This window comes from Epinephelus lanceolatus, chromosome 9 (genome assembly GCF_041903045.1).
Source record: "Epinephelus lanceolatus isolate andai-2023 chromosome 9, ASM4190304v1, whole genome shotgun sequence".
In the NCBI taxonomy this organism is placed as follows: Eukaryota; Metazoa; Chordata; class Actinopteri; order Perciformes; family Serranidae; genus Epinephelus; species Epinephelus lanceolatus.
In genome coordinates, this window is record NC_135742.1 from 3,526,699 (window position 1) to 3,546,150 (window position 19,452).

A 19,452-nucleotide genomic window follows, 5' to 3' on the forward strand; every position below is an offset into this window, starting at 1 on the left:
CTATTGTGGAAAGTGAGTAAAAAATTCCCACAATCCTTCCAGTAATCTTGTCATACACCGATAATAACAATCTGAGCCTGTCTGTGTCAAAAACAAGCACTATTAGTGGACGTAAATTGAGAGTGTGAACATGCCCTTAGTTCCTCTCACTTAATGCTGGACCAGTTTCAAACAATGTTGTTCCCGTTAGTCACTTACACACAAGAGCAAGGGAATATAGGACCCAGGTTATACCAAAGTACCCTTAACTTTGGATGTTTAAGTTTATTTCACGTGCCACACACCAGGTCTTGAGGATGTGACTTTTTGGGGGCATTCCTGTAAATACAGACTCTATCTATGAACATGATTACAACTGGTCTCCATGGGTCCCCCGTTGCCGCCAGGCCCAAGATACTTTCCCTTTTCCCCCCTTATGGGTGGCCCCGACTGAAGGGGCACATTTTCTTTACTGCAAGTCATCGAGGATAGCACCTTAACATGTTTTGTCTAAAACACGCGGGTGCTTTTACTGCGTTTCTTTCTCTCTTCTTTTTCGAAAATATGGGGGATGAAGGTGAAGATGTGTGAATCATTACTGAAGACCAAGATGTTCAAAACAACACAGTGATTTTATTCACAGACACAGTTCATGACACAGTTCAGTTTCATACACGGATAATGAACACAAACATCAAATTCATCATGGGGAAACTGGGACAAAGAGTTTCATTTGATGGTGTTCAGACTGAACTCAGAGCAAACACCAAAAACAGACAGTTATGTCTGTCTCAACTGTGTACAAGTCAGATTTATTTAAAACATTTCCTCTCCCAGAATAAAAGTTATAAAAACACTCCCATATTTTTTCTTTAAGAGAGTTTACAGTTGGCGGTTTTTCATTCTGTTGTTAATATATGCTTTTAAAAGTTTTGCGTCACAGACTCTGTTTAATCTCACTTCATTGACAGTAACGTTAACAGTCAGCACAGTTAGTCAGTGTAAACCCCAGTCACTTCATGATGCATTCACTTCCCCCTCCCAAAAACAACACAAAACATCTGTACAATAAAGTTTCTGCAAAAATCTTTGTTCAGAGTTTAAAAATCAAAAACACCAGACATTATTCATACCAACTAAAGGAAGAAAATCATTGTGACAATAAGTGAACACCAGCATTGTTCCAGAAAGTCTCTGTATTTCCTACACTCTGCTTATACATTGTACCAGCTTTTGTCAAATGGAAAATAATGTGAAAAAAGTCTAAATAATCCGGAGAAAATTCCATCTTTTTGACCAAATATATTCTCAGTGTAGAGTTTAAAATGCTAAAAGGGTGACGTGTGAGGATTAAGACAGATTTTAATCATTATTAGTAAAAGTGGAACATGGATGAAGAGTGGAAAAGTAGATTATGTTGGACTTTTTTTATTTCCACAACAAAAACTTGACGCCTTTGATATCTATTTATTTTACACAGCATCCTCTCTCTTTGACAGAAGTCCTTGATACTCAAATGAAAGATCTGGGATGAAGTATACCTTTAACGCCAATTATATAAACCCAGTTTTTTACCTTTCTGTAACATTGGTTATATCACAGATGTATAACGAGAACTGGCACACTAAGCCAAAAAAGTTCCACTTCCGGGGTTCAAAATGACCCTAACCTTCTGCATCATTAGGTCCATAGAGAAGGCGTAATATAGACGTAAGCACTATTCGGACAGGATTAGTTTTACATGGGCACGTGGGGTAATGTCACTTTACCACAGGACGTCGGTAATATTAATGGCCAATTCGCACGGGATAAGAAATATCAGTGAAACTACCACAAGTGGACTGTTCTTGCACTGAGGCTCCTTCACATAGAAATAGGACAATTTCGCGCCAAATATTAACTCATTTAAATCTCAAGCACTAGTTGCTATTTGGCAGTGCAGTTCAGGGTGCATTGAGAATTACATGGTGTCTGTATGTCGTTTATGCAGGTTTATCAGCTGCAAAACCAGCGCAGTCCTTTTGTAAATTCACCCCTGAGTTAAATCTTATTTTATTTTATTTCACAGTGGTGGAGGAAGCTTTCAAATCCTTTCCTTAAGTAAAAGTACTCATACCACATCGTAAAAATATTCTGTTACAAGTTGAAGCTGTGCATTGAAAATGTAACTTAAAGGAAAAGTCAGTAACAATAATCAAGTATTAAAAGTAAAGGTACCCAATCCAGAAAAATCTTAAAATAAACCACCCAAAAAACTCATTAAAAAACGTTATAAAACAACTTAAATGTTTGTCAAAAAGTTGCCAATTCATTTTCTGTCAATTGGCTGATTGATTGTAATTGTTTCAGCTGTACATGTATTAACTGCTGAGTAGTTTAATCTATAACAAGAGATGATATTTTATAAACTTTTCTTATGCTTTTTGTGCAAAAATCCTCATGTGTAAAGTAACTGACGCTTTCAGATAAATGTAGTTCAGTAAAAAGAATGATACGTCTGTCAGGTATGTATAGGAGTAGAAGTTTAAAATGGCAAGAAAAGAGCAGACTCAAGTACTCTGAATTTGTACATAAGTACAGTACTTGAGTAAATGTACTTAGCTATGTTTTTACCAAGTGTCCAAGTGTTAGTGAGCGAGACACTAAGCCGAATCTGCTCAGCACAACTTCATATTTAAAGGATTTGACCTGATGAAAACTGTATGTAATGTCCTGACTGTCACACTCTGTAATGTTGAACAGTTTAGGTTAAACTTCCTACAGAAACAGATGATTCTTACCCAGCTCCCAGTTCAGTCTGACCTCACTGGGATGAACAAAATAATAGAAACACGTCTCATTAAAAAGCAGTACAGTTCCACAGCACCATGAACTACACCCTCACTGTTGAATCAACACCTCTGTCAAACAGCTTGAACACAAACTGAGCCCTCCTGAGGAGCGGATTTGTCACAGTGCTGCTGTGCTGCTTTAGTTTAACTGTTAACTGTCATAAAAACAAATGATTCAAAGAAGTGCCAATCAGCTTCATAGCTTAATAGGCTTAATTAGGATTTATAAAATGCCCACACAGTGTCTCGAGCACCAGTCAGTTCAGAGATAAGAGGTCAGAGACTTTACAGTTTCTGAAATGTGTGATGTGTTTGGCAGGTGGGGGCAGGGGGCCTCACGGACCTGATGTCCCTCTGAAAGTGGCTTCGATCTGCTCCAGTGTCTTCCCCTTTGTTTCTGGGATGAAGGCGATGGTGAAGATGACATTGGCGATGCACATACAGGCGAAGAGCCAGAAGGTTCCAGCGCTGGTTAGAAGAACCTGGAAGAGGACGCAGTTATATGGTGACGTTGGAAAGGCCACAGAGAAGGTTTCAAGGTTTCACGATACATTTAGCAAAACACATACAGAAGGCGACAGTACTGTACACACAGGTAGAGCTGCAACTAAGGTCGATCATCTACTCATTGATCCACCTCACCAGGATCTACAACAATGACATCGGAATGCCACCCACACTAGATAAGTGTGGTCGGATGGTGCCAAAGAGAGGGAAGGTGACCAGAACCGAGGGGGTTGAACTACCAGAGGGCAAAATTGCAGATGTTCAGGACAGCTACAAATACCTTGGGGTCTAACAGGCAAATGAGAACCATGAAGACACCGCAAGGAAGTCAGCCACAGCCAAATACCGACACCAAGTAAAGGTGCAGACACACCAAACCGACATCAAAGAACTAGCTGCAATGAAAGCCAACTGTTGCGTCGTCTACGTCGCCTCACGTCGCCCTGTGTCAGTTTCATTTGAACACACTACACGGACTACATCCGACGGCCAAGTAGCACGTACGTTCTGCGCCTGCGTGAGAGAGAGCGGAGTGAGAGAGTGGTACATCCTGTCAGCCGAGGGGTTTCCTATCTGTGCAGCCGAGCACCGCAGCACCTCCACGGACTATTACATCCAGACGGTCCCGGTGTTTCCTCCTCAGGCTCCACTTCACTCAGCTGCCCGATAAACCCGCTGCTTCTTCCCACTTTAACCTGAATAACAAACCAGGGCTCGGTGCTCCGGTTGGATCCAAACGGAGAGCCGGGGCTAGCTCAGAGACTAGCGGAGGCTAACTGGCTGTGCTTCCCTCCAGTCATGCTGCAGCTAACACTCCGCTAGCCGCTCCCAGCTAGCTCAGGTTTGTTTTTCAGGTTAAAGTGTGAAGAAGCAGCGGGTCTGTGGGGCAGCTGAGTGAAGTGGAGCCTGAGGAGGAAGCACCGGTTAGCCCTGGTTTCACTACAGGCAGATTCACTCGCTACAGGGGCGAGGAAATAAAACCTGAACAGCCAATCAGAGTGATCTCTCTCACTGACAAGCTCCGCCACTGGTTCAACATGCTCAATCGGCCGAAAAGCCGCCGACGCCGAAGTGCTGACGGTGCAGGACATGGGGCGTGGTCTGGAAGCTGGAGAGGTGCTAGTTCCCCTCTTGGGCACTACCAAAGTGCCCTTAAGATGGCACTAAACCCGCCAACTGCTCGGGGCGCCCGTCCAAAGCAGCCCCCTCACTCTGACATCTCTCCATTTAATGCAAGTATAGGTCCTGTTTGTGCATGTGTGTGTATTTCGGACCTGTGTGTGTATGACAACAGAAGGCAAAAACTGAAAACCAAATCTTTACCCACACCTGACCTGGCCTCAAATAAAAAAATGTCCCAAAATCTATTTTAACCACCAAAACCCTTCAAATAGTGTCCTGTTGAACACTCACCATCATGTCCTTGAAGTTTTTGGTGACGATGAACGCCATGGTCCAGTTGGTGAGGACGCACACAGCGCTGGCGACCCCCCTTGCTTTAGAGGGGAAAATCTCCGACATGACCAGCCATGGGATCGGACCCCAGCCCAGAGCAAAACCTGAACACAGCAAACATTGTTAATGTGGCGTTTTCTTCTCTTTACTTAGTAATCAGAGACAAAACATGTCACATTAAACACAAGACATGTCGTTAAAACAATGCTACAAAGAGCGCAAAACAGACACACATGAAGGGGGGAACTGTGAGAGACAGCTATAACTGAAAGCTGATAGGTCAAATGAGTGGACAAAGGGATTCAGACAGAGGAAGAGCAGAGGGATGAAGACTGCTGGAGCTAAGTATCTCTAACTGTCTGTGATGCAGTGATCTGACCTGTGATGAAGACGGCCATGCTGGCCAGAGCCAGCCAGGCCAGGTCAGCGTGGGGTTCTTCTCCAGCCGTGCTCTGGGGGTCCAGCACCAACAGGCTCAGCGAGGTGGTGCTGTGAACTTTGGTCATCAGGTAGAAATAAACCCCGAATGCTGTGGTGCTGATCGCCATGGCAACACCTTGATTATTGAAGGGAAAACAAAGAAATTCTGTCATAACCTCGTCATCGTGTCTGATGGTGATGAGAGCGTGAACTGATTAAACAATTTCATTCCAAAACCCAATCAGCTTTTGTATTCCATGTCTCTGTAAGGGAGTCTCATTAAAGCTGGGGTAGGTAGTTTTTTATTTCCCTCGCTGGATCAGCAAACTTTCTCTTGCTGCCATTTTAGGAACCGTACACATGACACTTCTTCTGCGCCCTCATATTCATTGTTTTCAATGTAGACGTGCGGCAGGTGCGCTCAAACACCAGAGCGACGCAGTGGCGGCATGCATGCGTTCTGTAGCACCTATTTTTCAGAGTGTGACAGCTACCCTCTGAGATAAACTGAGTTCAAATTTTGGATTGCAGCAGCGCACACTGCTTGTCATGTGACGCGGAACAACCAATCACAGCCGACAAATATCTTTCCCTTCTCCCGAAAATATCAGTCTGTGATAAAAATGGCGGAGAAGTTGATCATGTTAGTGCAGAGCTACCCAGAGCTTTACACCTGGCTCACAGACGATAAGCCTACACACTTATAAACAGCTCCTGGAAGAAGATTAGCTCTGCACTCAGGATTTTAGGTAGATAGGCTATGGTAACATGCTTGTTGAGCTTTAGGGCTGCAACTAACAATTATTTTCAATGTCGACTAATCTGCCGATTATTTCTTCGATTAGTCGACTAATCATTTTATCAAAAAATGTGTTAAAATGTTGAAAAATGTCGGTCTGTCTCTCCCAAACCCCAAAATTATGTCATCTAATGTCTTGTTTCGTACTCACACCACTCACGTTTTAGTTCACCGTCATGGGAGAGTGTGTAAAGCTGCCAATATCTGAACATAAGAAGCTGCAATAAGAGTATTTTGGGTACTTTATAGTACTTTTCTATGAAACATGACTCAAACCGATTAGTTGACTACTAAAATAGTCACCGATTATTTTAATAGTCGATTAGTCGACTAATCTTTGCAGCTCTACTGAGATTTAACCTGCCACCACACTCTTGAAAGATGGCGCAATAAAGGCACACAAGTAGCGCCCAGCACCCAACCTTGTGTTTTCCAGCCAGTTAAAGACGCAGCATGTGTATAGCCCCATACAGTTTAGATCTGACACTGCTGCTGGCTACCAGCCCGCTGTGACACCCAGCGCTGGGAGGTTTGCACTGGCTGATTCAACCCACTACAGCCACCAACCAAAGGTCGGGCTCGGAGCTGCAGCCCGCTCTCCTCCCAGTGAAGCAGTCCACAGCGGTGGGGAGCGAGGTGAAGGGACCTCTGCAGCTAATTCTGGTCTCATTTATGGTCCGATGAACAGAGATAGAGAGAGGGGGGCTGAGCAACTCTACACGCAATAAGATTAAATAAATCAATGTATGGGACATACTGGGTCACTGTATGAAGCACCTGCATGCCCTTGGTCGTCTGGTGGGAGGGGCTCAGGACAGAGAGCGGAGAGCTGCAGGAGAAGGCTGTTTTTTCTAATTCTGACTGTTCTTTTTGCTTTCTCAAATGTCTGCCTACCCCAGCTTTGAAAGGGACGCTGCGGTTCATTGTGAGTTACTTAAAAAGACGACCTCCCAGCGCGCCCCCAGAGAGGTATCCTTTTGAAACTAGAAAATAAAGTTTGTTTAAAAATATTTAAAACAGATGAAAATACCTGAGATGATGAGAAGAACTTTTCTCCCAGCTTTGTCCATGATCAGCGCTGCCACTCCCGTAAAGACGACCTGAATCAGACCCACGATCACTGAAGCCAGGTCACTCTCCTAAAAACAACAGCAAGACGTTTACATCTTTTCAACAAGACACAGTTATGTTCTTACTGAAAATATACAGAGGTGTTGCAGCTTTCTGATGTGGTCATAAAAAAAAATCACAAAAATTCTGTGAATGATTTCTAGTCAAAATTTAGCTGAAAAAATAGTTTGAGTTTGCATTTGAACTCAGACAAAGTTTTTTTTTCATGGAGTAAGTACTTTTTTAAAAGTTAAATGATTAACTAGAACAGGTAGTTGTGTGGTACATTTTTTCAGCATATCCTAAAAACCTTTATCATTGTTTAAAGACCAATGTGGAGGTATTTTTGGTAAGAAAAGGCCAATTATGATTTCAATTATCATATTTTTTTTTCTTAGCTCCTGGTTATAAATCCAGATTTTCACCTTAAATTGCATCAAAGTATTTTAGCTGCATCAGAGGACATTAACAAGAGCAACACTTGCAGATAGACATGAGAGGACAGAAGTTGAAGAGTCATGTGTAATTGTTACTGAGTGCAAAGTTAATTTCTCCTGAATAAATAATAAACTTAAAAACTCTTCACCTTAAAATGTGCCTGTTCAAATATGTTCTCAGCATAGAACATGATGGCATTGATCCCTGTCATCTGCTGAAAGATCATCAGCATGATGCCGATCACCAGAGGCTTGTAGATACCGGGGTCCTTCAGGTCGGACATCTGGAAACTGGAGCCCTGAGAGGACACACAGAGAGCAAGAACAAGTCTCAGGAGGAGAAACTGGTGGAGTTGTGGAGTGAACAAGAGTCTGAATTTAATCCTGTGTGTGTCTGATCCATCAGTTAGCACTTATTTAAACTAGAAATAAGCTAAGCTTGAACAGTTCACCTCTCATTCCCCTGTCGCCTCCTTCTAAAATAATGCAGTTAACCGAGGAATTGTTAAAATGTCATATTTTTTAAATTAAGTTTGGTGTAGTATTTTCCACCAGGAGCAGGATGGGAAATAATCTTAAAAGGAATCTAGTTGTAGACTTGCATATAGTGACCCTGCATGATCAGCAGTCTCTGTATAATCTAGTTCTGAGTTTTCAAAAGTATTTTCAAAATAATCTCAAAGTCTTCTAGTGTAGGGTGAGCATAGATACTGGGACTGCAGACTGTTCGCCTCCTGGTCCTAAGCAGTCTGGGTATTTACTTCATCATTTCCAACAGTGGTGGTGTCAGCAATGAGGAGGACGGTGAGGTCATACAATCATTTCATTTGCTGATTTGAGGCTTCAGTTCCTGCAGCGTCTCCTGTGGTGACTTCACACAGTGCATCGCTCTGTTCCTTGTTTCTCACATTCTCACTGGCTCAAACTGTCCACCGCATCACAGCCAAGCCAACCGACCACAGACTCACCTGCTCCTCACAGGCGTCCTCGATTCGGGCGCACTCCCACTCGACGGGGGCGTCCGGCCCTCGCAGGAAGCGTAGCGCCTCCTCAGCCTCCCGCCTCTTGCCCTGGGACAGCAGGTACCTGGGCGTCTCTGGCATGAAGCACATGCAGACCATCAGCAGCGTGGGCGGGATGGAGCTGCAGATCGCCAGCCAGCGCCAGTCCATGTAGAGACCTGCAGGATGAGTTCACACAGCTCAGGATGAGAAGCTGGAGCCGGACAATGACTTAAACAATTATTCGATTATTGATTAATTTTCTGTCAATTGACTGATCTATTAACAGACAGATCAGCCTCTCGTCAGTCTATCAATTAATCCACCAAAACCATATTAACATGGTATGGAGTCAAAACAACAAACAAAAATGTGGACAAAACAACAGCAGCCAGCAGAAATTAAAGGGACAGTTCACTGCAAAATCAAAGGTACATATTTTCCCTGACGTGTAGTGTTATTTTTCAATCTAGATTTTTTGGTGTGAGTTGCCGAGTGATGGGTATATCAACCAGAGAGATGTCTGCCTTCTCTCCCAATATAATGGAACTAGATGGCACTCAGCTTGTGGTGCTCAAAGTGCCAAAAATACATTTAAATAACTCAACAGTTTAATGTAGGATCTACTTTCTTTCAACCAAACTACATCTGCCAACTGTATCACTGCGCAGAAGGAAGTGCGCGTCTGCTCATGGACGAGAGGCCGTGTGTGTGTGTCAGTGCCAGATGTAAGCATTAAGCTAGCTCTGTGGTGGACTAGTAGTAGATGCATGCTTCCTTCTGCACGGTGAGCTAGAGGGTGTAGTTTGGTAGAAAGAAAGTAGCTCCTCCATAAATGGCTCACATAATTTTAGGGTGAACCACAATCTAACTAAGACACGAAATCAGACTAAGAGGACGCTGACGCTCCTTGGATATTAAAGGACCTCCCAAAAGCAAGATGAATCCTTTTGAAAAAATTAAAATGTAATTTCACACCATGACATCAGCTACCTTTGCCCTTTTGGCTCCATTTTCAAAAATGAAACGCAAGAAGGTTTGAGTTTTTGTTTCTCCCCCAGCTGTGCTTGAAACATGCCAGGTCCTGCACTGTGCATGACAGACTGAAGGCTGCAGGACACAGTGGAGCCTTGTCAGGTCCAGCTGTCCTCACGAATGTCCTCCTGTGCTGCATCTAAAAATACATTCCTCTGCTGATCTGATTGTTCCACTGCATTTTCTACAACGATCACGGTGTTCAACTGGTGCTGAGCAACAGCTGGTTTGTGATAAAGTATTATATAAATCAAGTATTCCTTTGAAAAACATGAGTACATGGACATGTTTACAGTTATTCCATCTGGTGATTCATTTATAAATATAAATATTTATCATAATAGATTCAAATGTGCCAAAAAATGTTGACTCCTTAACTGTTAATTTAGCAAACTGATGCCTTTTTCATTTGTCCTTTGCATGACATCAGTTTAACAAATCACTAAGAAGTTTATATTATAAAAGAGCCATTTAACCAAAATGACATAACAACGTATTCCTTCAGTGTCCCCTAACACGAGACATCATGTGACACGCCAGCGTCTGTTGGGTACACATGAATGGCATGCAACTAACAAGATTAGGGCGATGGCAGTGAGGCTGCTGTGGAACAGGCAGCTGATCATATCTGAGGATGATCGCATCACATGATGGCCAGGTTTTGGTCATCTGTACTTCATAACCTTTGATCCAGAGGTTTGAAACAGAACAGCAACCTCAGAAAAACTCATTATAAACTAAACTGTGTTGTCACGGGGGGGTTGACATGAGCGACAGAGAGAATGAAAAACAGAAAAAGAAAAAATATGACATATTTTTAGATAAGAGGGCAGACTTGTAGCTCTGTGTTACGTATAGGGTCATAATGTTGGATGCTGTAAAGTTACATCATGGAAAACCTTCAATGATTTACAGCTTGTAAACTGCTGTGGGTTTGAGTGACCTTACGGGACTTCTTTCTTATCTTCACTTAAACATTCAGTGAGTTTCAGAGTCAGATTTTACATCAGGAGATTTAAAGGGACAGTTTGGATCTGTTGAAGTGGTGTTGTATAAGGATCTAATCCATAGTCAGAGCATTACATACAGTGGATGACAGTCAGCACGCCCCCAGTTTGGAGAAGAGACAGGAGTACAACCCTCACAGCCACCAGACTCCTTTAGAAATACAGTAATTTAGCATCATTGAGCACAGGAGCTGCTGGTCTGCTGTCGCCTTGATCGGTTAGTTTGTTTGTGTTACTGTGTCACATTGGTGACTCCGAACTCCCTTTAAGGATGCCACACACACATAAAGCTGAACTTACATACCTGCGAGATAGACTCCCATGATGCCTAGCACCACCATGAGTTGCACACAAGAGCCTAACATCCCGCGGACCCGCTCGTGTGCCATCTCGGAGATATACAGCTGTGTGAAAAGAGACAGAGAGAGAATTACACAGAGGACAACATCAGAGTTACTGACAGCAAACGACCAACTCTCAGTGATATTTTAGGCATTTTAGGCAACGCTAAAATCCATAGAAACCTAATCATAAATGAGCCTGGACACCTGGGACTTTCCACGTATACAACAATTTGACTCCACTTTCTTGTTTCTCCCAATACACTCACACAGAAAAAGACACCAACAACAACAACATCTTTAAACTGTACTTGATTCATTGTTGATTATTTGTTCAAATTCCATTTACAATGACATAAAATATAAAAGCACATCTGAAGCTCATATCTGAGACGCTAAAACCAGAGAATGTTTGGCATCTTTGGCTTTAAGAGTCACTTACAAACTTACAAAGTGTATTCTAGAGATTAAAGGGACAGTTCAGAGTTTTTGAAGAGGAGTTGTATGTGGTGCTTTTCCATAGTCAGCGTACAACAAACAGTAGATGTCAGTTGGCACACCCTCAGTTTGGAGAATGAGGCTAGAGTTCAACATGGAAGTTAAGCATGTAGTCCCACTTAAAAAGAAAAAAAATCAATATTCATTTAAGTGTATATTTAAGTGTTTTCACTGCTTTACTTTAATGTCAGACAGTGATTTTCAACTGGAAAATGAAGCCGTTATATCGCTCTGTTCAAAGCCAGACTCCACTGAGGAAAAACACTAGGGCTGCAACGATTAGTCGACTAATCGATGACTAATCAGTGACTATTTTAGTAGTCGACTAATCGTTTGAGTCATTTTTCATAGAAAAGTACTATAAAGTGCCCCAAAATACTCTTATTGCAGCTTCTTACGTTCAGATATTGGCAGCTTTACACACTCTCCCATGACGGTCAACTAAAACGTGAGTGGCGTGAGTACGAACCAAGACATTAGATGACATAATTTTGGGGTTTGTTAGAGACAGACCGACATTTTTCAACATTTCAACACGTTTTTCGATAAAATGATTAGTCGACGAATCGAAGAAATAATCGACAGATTAGTCGACAATGAAAATAATTGCTAGTTGCAGCCCTAGTGAACACAGAACTTGCTGGTCTACTGCTGCCTCCATCAGTTAGTTTGTCTGTGTTATTGTGCGACTTTAGTGTTTTAAAGAGTTAGTTTAGATTCACCAAAGTCACACAACAGCACAAACACACTAACTGACTGAAGCAGCAGTAGACCAGCAGCTCCTGTGATCACTGAGCTAAAATTACTGTTTTTCTCAGTGGAGTCTGGATTTGACAAGAGCATAGATGACGAACTTAATCTGTTGATGGCTTCTCCTTTAAAATGGGCTGTCTGACATTAATTAAAGCAGTGAAAATAATTTTAATGTACTGTAGTGTGCTCTTAAACTGATATTGATTTGTTTTTGTGGGAATTTTATAGGTGGCTAAAACATGTTTTGTTGCTGACCCCTCTACAGCAGCTGCTTCTTCAAACTGGGGGCGTGCTGACCATAGACTGTATAAAATAATTGCTGGTGCTGACTGACAAAAGATAAGTGCCCCATACAACACCACTTCTAAACATCCAAACTATCCCTTTAACAACTAATTGAATAATTTATCCAGAGATTTTTATAAATATGAAACTTCTAAAACTCAAAGTTGTGCCAAAAATCCTGTGAAAACACCACAAATATAAAAGTGGAGGGTTGTGATTAGTGACCAGACTGCCTGTCAGCTGGAGTTTCACAGTGATCAGACCAAGGAAGCAAATGGCTGACTTCAACCGATTGGTCAAAGTAATCTGATTTTTAATGTGCGTGGATTTGTAGTGAAACTGGTGGCAACACAGGAAGTCACTACATGAACATCGACACAGGAAAGCAGGAGGACAAGAATAAAAGAAGCGATGCCACGTCAGCTTCTTACCGGGACGACCAGTGACGTGACCCCACTGGCGATGCCGGTGAGCACTCTGCCGATGTAAAGCATCCACCTGTTCTGCGCTGCGATGATGATGGTGAAGCCGAAGACGAACGGCAGCGAGCAGAACATCAGACTCAGCTTCCTGCCGATCTTCTCCACCATCCAACCGCCCAACAGGCCGCCGAGTGCTGCTCCTATCGTCACTATGGACTGAGAAACAAAAACACAAAGACTTTTATTCACATGTGACCCTGTTTTTGACCAATTTTAATACTGCACGTTGGGGTGAAGTATGAAACAGGAAGGTAAATTATTACTAATTTCAATTTATAGCAAGTTTGCACACAAATGACCAAACGAAGCTACAACTAAAGATCTGTGATTGGATGTTTCTTACTGCAATGCACCCTGGGAGTCTCAGTTGTCTTCTCTTTTTCAGTTGTTAGGTCCACAGACTTTTAAATCAAATAATCAAAGATTTTCAAACACAGCTGTTCATCTTTTGAACTGATGATTCAACCGTCGCTCACCTAGCACTGGCTGTGTCTGCGCCTATTTCAGTGATACTCCACTTGAGGCCCACGGTAGGTTGCTGGGTGGCCCTCTGACCCTTTTGTAATTCAATATAAAAATTAACTGATTTACAATGGAATGTTTTTGCACTTTTATTGTAAATAAAGTGCCAGAGTGTATAAAAAAGCATTTAACTGCTAGGGGAGGATCCCTCTGACTTCATAACAGTGATCTGGGCTAATTATTTATATATTAATTACTGATGTTTATTTGTTACCTGGCCCTTTGACCTCCTGTCGTTTTGCAAAAGTTGCCTGTGGGCAAAACATAAAAAGTTGTTTGGAAAAACGTCATTTGAACTCTGTTTTTAGCCTCATTGTAGCCTGTAGCTCTGACTGCTTCTGTGTACACCGAGCTGACGTGTGTGTGTGTGCTTGCGTGAGACCGTGAGACATGGGCACCACCAACCTTCATGTGTGTTCACGTGCTTTCGCTGGTCTCGCACGCAAGTGCGCACACATGAGCGCGGTGCACAGAGAGGCAGTCAGAGCTGCAGGCTACAATGAGGCTAAAAACAGAGTTCATATGACGTCTTTCCAAACAACTTTTTATGTCAGGGCTTCAGGACACTTGGATCACTACGGACGAGCAGTATGGAGATATTTTGTGGTTTCAATTCTGTGTTCTTGGACATTTTAATCTCCATTAGGTGGAGTTGTGCTGCTACCTCCTCTCCCCTTGGATCTCCGCAAGTGATGTGAGGACTCTAAAACTTCACCTGAGCCTCCCTCGGCATATGGGTGAGTAGATAATGGCTGAATTTTCATGTTTGGGTGCACTATCCCTTTAAGATGCATGTTTTTCTTTACAATCATAAGCATCTCTGTCTTGTCGCTTTCAGTCTATTTCTCCTCTCATCAGTGATGTGAGACGCAGAGCTTCACAGCTGCTCACTGAAAGCAAACATGAAAACAAACCACACGTGCACTCGGCACTTAACACCCTCTCATGTCATGCCAGAGTCGGTGCAGCCACTGGCTTCTTCTCCAAATCAGCAGGTGGGCATGATAGCTACTGACATGGTCATAATAATCATCTTCTCTTGGTTTAAATAACCTGGGTAAGTGTAATTCATACTTAGCTTCAAACATGTTTAGCTTCACATATAAGTTACCAAATCAAATCTTTTATTTTGATTGCATCTGACATCTGTTATTATAAGAGCTCTATTTCTGTGTTTCTTTACACTGTGACCATGTTTACAACCCACGTGAATCCAGCGAGGTGTGTTCAGACATGTGATGACTCAAAACTGCTTATAAGTCAGAAACACATCATCTAAAAGCTGTTCTGCTTTGAGGCATGTGATATTGCATCATCATCATCATCATCATCATCATACCCCAAACCACGAGGCCTGTTCACTGTCCAGCTGCAGATTAGGGTTAGCGATCCTGGTGAGTTCGGGGATGGCTGGAGAGCTGTACCCCAGCACGAAGCCGAAGCTCATGGGACCCAGAACAGATGCAAACGTCGCCAGGTACAACTTCCCATTTTTCACTTTACTGCGGGGAGAGAGAGGAACACAGCAGAGTGCAAAGTTCAAAGGTCAGTGTGTCAAATGTGATCAAAGGACAGTTGAGCTGCTTACATAAGCAGGTTTGCACTTTCAAATGTCTGAGTTAAATAAGAGAACTCTATAAACCCAGAGGAGAAATCTGCACTTGGTTTATCATGTGAGTTTTTAAGAATTAAAATAATGCGATCTATACTCTTTTTTATTATGTTCTTTTCACCTTACATGGTAGGATCAACAGCAGCTGCGTGTTTTTTAATGTTTGTTAATGGTTAACAGTGAAGTAAAGTTTTAGCAAAGTAACACTGACTTTTAATAAAAATGTGAAATACTAAAAATTATGAAAACATAGTTTCATCCATATTTTTTAGTGAAGAAGAGTGAAGAAGTTCAAAACCAATTACAAAAAAGTTGTGACGCTGTGTAAAACGTAAACAAAAACAGAATGCAATGATCTGCGAATGTCTTTAGACGAGGTATGTCATGTTCAAACTAAGAAACGTCATTGTTTTTTGTAAATATACACTCATTCTGAATTTGATTCCTGTTCGGACGGAGGCAACAAAAGACTGGGAAAGTTGTGGGATGCTCCAAAAAACAAACCCCTGGAACATTCCACAGGTAAACAGGTTGATTGGTAACACATGACAGTATCATGAATGGTATGAAAGGGACATCCTCGAACGGCTCAGCTGGATTACTGTAACTCTCTATTATCAGGTAGCTCTAGTAAGTCCTTAAAAACTCTCCAGCTAATTCAGAATGCAGCAGCACGTGTACTAACAGGAACTAAGAAACGAGATCATATTTCTCCTGTTTTAGCTTCTCTGCACTGGCTCCCTGTAAAATCCAGAATTGAATTTAAAATCCTACTGTTAACTTATAAAGCTCTAAATGGTCAAGCTCCGTCATATCTTAGAGAGCTCATAGTGCCATATTATCCCACCAGAACACTGCGCTCTGAGAACGCAGGGTTACTCGTGGTCCCTAAAGTCTCCAAAAGTAGATCAGGAGCCAGAGCCTTCAGCTATCAGGCTCCTCTCCTGTGGAATCATCTTCCTGTTACGGTCCGGGAGGCAGACACCGTCTCCACATTTAAGACTAGACTTAAGACTTTCCTCTTTGATAAAGCTTATAGTTAGGGCTGGCTCAGGCTTGCCCTGTACCAGCCCCTAGTTAGGCTGACTTAGGCCTAGTCTGCTGGAGGACCCCCTATAAATACACCAGGCACCTTCTCTCCTTCTCTCTCTCTCTCTCTCTCTCTCTGATTGATTGATTGATTGACTGATTGACAAGCAAGGATGATCACGTTGACATAAGCTGCGTGAGCAAATAGTCAAACAGTTTAAGAACAATGCTTCTCAACTCACAGTCGCATTATAGATTTCATCATCTATGATGCATAATATCATCAAAAGATTCAGAGAATATGGAGGAATCTTTGCACAGAAGAGGCACTGCTGACAACCAATATTGAATGCCTGTGACCTTTGACCCTTCAGGTGGCCTGGCATGTAAAACTGACATGACTGTATAAAGGATATTACTACATGGGCTCAGGAACACTGTCAGTAAACACAGTTCATCACTGCATCTACCCTGCAAAGTGAGGGCCAGAAATCAACAACATCCAAAAACACCACTGACTTCTCTGAGCCGAGCTCATCTGAGACGGACTGACACAAAGCGGTCTGACGTGTCCATCATGGACATCGTGTCCTCTGGGCTACAGAGGCAAAGGATCATCCAGACTGTTACCAGCTCAAAGTTCAAACGCCAGCATCTGTGATGGTACAGAGGTGTGTCAGTGCCCATGGCATCATGGCTCACTTCAGCTCTGTGAAGGCTCCATGAACACTAAAAGGTACATACAGGTTTCAGAGCAACATATGCTGCCATCCAGACGAGGTCTTTTTCCGGGACGTCCCTGCTTATTCCGGCGAGACCACATTCTACTTCCAGCCAAGCCACATTCTGCATGTGCTCCACAGCGTGGCTCCACAATAACTGCCTGCAGCTCAGACCTGTCTCCCACTGAACATGTGTGGCACATTATGAAGCACAAAATGCAACAATGGAGACGCCGGACTGTTGAGCAGCTGAAGTCGTATATCAAGCAAGAATGGGAAAGAATTTCACTTTCATAACTTCAACAGTTTGTGTCCTCAGTTCCCAAACGCAGAAAAGGTGATGTCACATGGTGGTAAACATGCTCCTGTCCCATGTTGGGACGTGTTGCAAGCATCAAATTCAGAATGAGTGAATCCTTATAAAGAACAATAGAGTTATCAGTTTGAACATTAAATATCTTGTCTTTGTGCTGTATTCAGTTGAATATGGGTCGAGGTTGTACACAAAAGCATTTAGAGTGTGTGACTAATCAGTTCAAGGACAGTACTGGTGTGTTGGCAAGTTTTATCTTTGTAACTACAAACTGCAGGACATGGGCTCCCATCCCTTCCTGTCGGGCGTGGAAGAAATAACAGCAAAAACCTGTTGGTCTGATTAATTATCTGACTACAAGAAAATTAACTTACAACGACGAACTGCTGGTTGAACAAAACAAGCTATCTGAAGTGCTTGAGATGGACATTTATCACATGATGTGTTATTTTATTGGCTGAACAATCTCCTAACTGCTGCACAGTGAAGCAGCTGTATTGTGCAGATTTATTACCAAAATGATATTGGAACTTTGCCAAACAAGAACACAGTTTTTCATAGATTAGGTAAGTAGGCACTGGTCTTTGTGTTGACAGTGTGTGCTGGCTGCAGCTCCACTGAGCTCGTCACCGTGTGTTTGTGTTTGTCAGCTGACCTCAGGTAAGCATCCTGCTCGGACAGGAGTCCAGTCGGATCCTCATCTCCATCCTCCGCATCCAGCAGCCTTCTCCTCTCGTTCTGGATGTCCATACTGACAGCAGTAATGTTTCCAGGTGGCTTCTCCTCCCTTCACATGGATCACAGCTCAGGAGAAACTGGCAGCCGAGCAGCGACACGAGGGCGGAGAGAAGAAACGGGACAGTGTCACAGACAGCTGCGAGTAAACATCGGACATTTCAGTTGGTAAAACCAGAGAGTCTTACTCATCGCCGAAACTGCCAGCGAAGGTTTCTGCTTCCTCCACCGGCGGCCAACTTGCTTTGTCAACATTTGGGTCAGCTGATTATCACTTGTGCCTGCTATTTCCTGTTTTCAAATTAAAAGTCTCAGTGGAGCTGCTGACGCGCACTTTTAATCGTCAAACCTCCTTTATGGGAACTAGAAAGGTGAGGTCACTGACAAACTGAAGCATTGAGAATTAGCCGCAGGTAGCTAACATAAATACCTGTGTAGTTGAAAAGCAGTCAACGCCATAACTTTAAGCGCTAATGTTTTATTTACTCATTTATTCATTAATGTATTTATTTATTGCCTATGCCATGTCTACACCATGGCTACACCATGGCTACAACACTATTAACAGCTGTAAATACTAATTATTATTACACGGCTTGACGCTATCCTAGCTAGCTTGAAACGATACCGGAAGTTACGGAAGCGGAAGCTCTTGCTCAAATTGAAACATTTGAATGCGCGCTTAAAGTTGGTTTCCATGGTTACATCCAGATTTAACACAACGATTTATTTAAAATTATTATACGCAAAATGAGCACATACCTTTAAAGAGTACCACATTTGAAACGCTGTATTATATATAAAAATAAAATAAAATAAAATAAAATATTAACTTATGTTTCTAACTCTAACATTCAATTGAGACGTTTGCAATGAATACAAATATGCCGTTTTAATAAAAATTGTAAAAAAAAATAAAAAATGTACAAAACATGTGTTTAACACCAACATCAGAAACATAAGGCGTTGTCTCAGTATTGTTTATGGTAACTACACAGAGGCCTTTTCTGGTCTTTAAACTAAGCATAGGAACTATTGTGGGAACTGTGTTGGCTTGACCTTTGCCCCCTTACTGAACTGAATCTCCTACTCTAAAATGGAAAGCGCAAAATTTCTTTATTTTTTTTAGGCCTGTTGCACTTATAAAAATGTGTAACATATTTATGATGGAATGTTTCGGTCTTTAAAGGCACTTTTTACACCCATTTGTAAAGTATGATTTTGCGTTAAAGTCATACCCCTCTGATAGTTTTCTGATACCATCACCCACGGCTCCAATGGGAGGGGACACTTTGAAAAGCCTGGCATGAGAAGTCTGGTTTTGTTTTCAGTTTTTTTGTATGTAATGTCTCAGTGGTGTATGGTAGTCAGGATGGGCACCAGTGCACGCTATTATAACAGGCCCTAGTGCCAGATTTTACATCGTACCAGCTACCGTATATTTTATAGTATCGTCACATGATCAAATACAGACTTGACATTGGACAGCATCAACATACATATTACCTAGCAATCATCACTGCAATTCTGTATATGACAAAAACAACAAATAAAATTAGAAGTTATTCATTAAATTGAG

The 19,452-nt window shown here is 42.2% G+C and overlaps 1 protein-coding gene across 1 annotated transcript; it reads right to left on the minus strand.

Annotated features, from left to right (window-relative positions):
* Positions 1-592: 592 nt before the first annotated feature.
* slc2a8 (solute carrier family 2 member 8) lies at positions 593-18,466 on the minus strand. The gene is made up of 11 exons (XM_033620078.2): positions 18,062-18,466; positions 17,794-17,953; positions 14,802-14,964; positions 12,890-13,096; positions 10,886-10,985; positions 8,507-8,718; positions 7,688-7,837; positions 7,022-7,130; positions 5,152-5,328; positions 4,731-4,876; positions 593-3,292 (listed from the first exon to the last, which is right to left on the minus strand). The coding sequence occupies exons 2-11, from the start codon at positions 17,886-17,888 to the stop codon at positions 3,146-3,148; spliced, it is 1,506 nt and encodes a 501-aa protein (XP_033475969.2). The 5' UTR covers positions 17,889-17,953; positions 18,062-18,466; the 3' UTR covers positions 593-3,145.
* Between the last annotated feature and the right edge of the window lie 986 nt (positions 18,467-19,452).

Coding starts and splice junctions, on each gene's coding strand:
- slc2a8 (XM_033620078.2), bottom strand. CDS start 17,888: ATGGACATCCAGAACGAGAGGAGAAGGCTGCTGGATGCGGAGGATGGA. Junction 10,986..12,889: donor TCACGTCACTGGTCGTCCCG/GTAAGAAGCTGA, acceptor CTTTTCACACAG/CTGTATATCTCCGAGATGGC. Junction 5,329..7,021: donor AGTTCTTCTCATCATCTCAG/GTATTTTCATCT, acceptor TCAATAATCAAG/GTGTTGCCATGGCGATCAGC.